The sequence below is a fragment of the Urtica dioica genome, chromosome 12, assembly GCF_054948205.1.
Source record: "Urtica dioica subsp. dioica isolate 48M chromosome 12, U.dioica_male_clone48M_v1_H2, whole genome shotgun sequence".
Lineage (NCBI taxonomy): Eukaryota > Viridiplantae > Streptophyta > Magnoliopsida > Rosales > Urticaceae > Urtica > Urtica dioica.
In genome coordinates this window covers 9,013,183-9,015,588 of record NC_142767.1, presented here as the reverse complement: position 1 = coordinate 9,015,588, position 2,406 = coordinate 9,013,183, and the positions used below count along the sequence as shown (strand labels likewise).

Sequence of the window (2,406 nt, the reverse complement as noted above, 5' to 3'; positions counted from 1 at the left end):
AGAAGAAAAAGAAAACATCCCAGCACGTTTACACAATGTGACCATGTTTGGTGTTTGCTTAAAATCCTACGTACCCTCTTATTTTATATGAATCATCTATATCAAATAACATGTATGTATGTATGTATATATGTAGACGTACATACACACCTGCGAAGAAAAAAATTGAAGATCGAACAAAAAAAGGAGCTCTTCTATCGATCTCATCATCGATCTATCTCTGTATATCAACACCATAAATTAAGACAGCACATCAAGATGGAAAAGCAAGAAGTGCGCTTCGAAGAAGAGCCATCCACAAACCCTAACGACGTTCAAAGCTCGTGGTTCTGGCCGGGAAGATCTCGAGATGACACGTCGTTTGTATCAGACGACGACCACGATTACTACTACCACTTTGACAAGCAGTCGAAGACCGGGAAATTGTCGGATCCGAAGCAGCTGGCCGTGGTGGAGTTCGTGAGAGAGCTGTTCCTCAGTCAGACGAAGGAGTTGTTTCCCCGGCTTCTGGATAAGGTCAACGACGCTGCCAAGAAATCCGGGTTGAAATTGTGGAGGGTCAAGTCCGGTAATAGTAGTCGGACCGAGGCCATCACTCTTCACCGGAGCTTGAGTCACGGGTCCGGAAGCAGCAAATACGGTGGTGATCCGAAGGCCGACGAGCTGATCAAGACCAACGCAATCAGCGAGTTGTCCGTACAGCCTCGGGGTCGGCCCAGCGGACCTCGCTTGTTCAGCGTCAATGATGACGTGGACCCGAAGGGAAACGAGTGGATCAAGATCACGACCATCAATACCGGCGGCTCCGGCGATCCACAGGGCGGTTCCGGTGGCCAGGTCAAAGGTGGCCGTTGATGGAAACGATCGATTCGGGTCGCGAAAATGGAATTTTATTTGAGTGGGATATATTCAAGGTCAGGGCCGGCCCAACGTATACGGGGGCCTTAAGCGAAAAAAAATAATTAGGCCTTTTTAAAAAAAATATATTAAAATAATAATAATAATATTTAATCATAATAATCTAAATAATACACGTCTTTAATTAAATCTATCGCTATATTTTCCGTTTGATTCTTGCACTTTATAAAGCTATGCGATCCCCAAAGTGTTGTTTTATAATCTTTCGCGCTTTCTAAATGTACGTGTTTTTTCGCATCTCATTTTATTTTTATCATTCAACCCTAAAATCTTAAGTAACATACATATTTAAAAATTCATCATAGGAAAACTTAAGTTGATATTAGAAGATAGCTTGATAACGTTTTTTAAAATATAATATATAATTATGTGAGATTTAATTCCTAAATTGTTTTGGTTTCAAGATTATAATATGTAATTATTATGAAATTCCTAAATTGTTTTTGTCTCTAGCTCCCATTGACTTTTTTTTAAGAAAAATGCACATACAATGATGCATTGGCCTGTAAAATATTGTTATAGGTATTGATGTAGAATTGTAGATTAATAGTCCCAACTCCCAATATAGTACTGTACATGTTTGTGATTTATCTTTATATTATTAAGTGTTTTCACGAGTGTTTAACTGTACAAAGACATTTTTTAGGGAAAGAATACTCATTATTAGCTTAGACTATCAAATCAGTCAAAAGCAACATTAGCTCGGTATATGAGAAAGCTTTTCGTCAGACAAATAATAATATTTCGGCCTTTATTTGTTTAAAATTTTGGCATCAGCTGGAACAAAGTGAATCTATATTCACTCAAATTTTGGGCCTACTTTCTACTCAACAATATTTTGGGGGCCTTAGGCAATTGCCTAACCCGCTTAAGGGTTAGGCCGGCCCTGTTCAAGGTTGCCAGGGAATTGTTTAATTATTCCTCTGTTTGTTTTTGTTTTTGTTTTTTTTAGCTCTTAAATTTCTCCCATATTTTTCTGGTACTTCTAGTAAATTAATTAAGTCAAATGTTTCGATGGTAAATATTCTATTTTGAATATATAATAAGTATTTTAGTGATTTGTTACTAATGTAATAAACAAAATTATTTTAAATCTATAACGAACTTATAATAAGTATTATAGTAATATAGTCACTTATTTAACGATAAAAGAAATTATTTAAGATTTATAAATAACTTATAATACGTATTTTAGTAATATTGTTACGTCTTTAATAAAATATCATACTTGTTTTGGATAATGTTGTTAAAGAACAAATTTAAAACATATTTTTTTAAAGCGATATAGATTTTTAACCCAAATCAAACTTTAGAATTGGATATAGCCAACGTTTGATAACGTTTGTGAAAATAGCCACACAATGTAAACTGACACATCCAATTGCCTAAAATACCATTAACCAATTATGCTTAGATGAAGAAAATATATGGAAACAAAAAATTATTTTAGATTTTGCAATTAATGACAAGTATAAATGTATTCCGATT

At 35.0% G+C, this 2,406-nt stretch overlaps 1 protein-coding gene across 1 annotated transcript; it reads left to right on the top strand.

Annotated features, from left to right (window-relative positions):
• On the top strand, positions 1-1,940 carry LOC149378960 (uncharacterized). Its single transcript, XM_089604562.1, has 2 exons — positions 1-914; positions 1,814-1,940. The coding sequence occupies exon 1, from the start codon at positions 88-90 to the stop codon at positions 853-855; it is 768 nt and encodes a 255-aa protein (XP_089460688.1). The 5' UTR covers positions 1-87; the 3' UTR covers positions 856-914; positions 1,814-1,940.
• Positions 1,941-2,406: the final 466 nt, after the last annotated feature.

What these genes read in the sequence shown, in the direction of transcription:
- LOC149378960 (XM_089604562.1), top strand. Translation starts at nt 88, where the DNA reads ATGAATCATCTATATCAAATAACATGTATGTATGTATGTATATATGTA.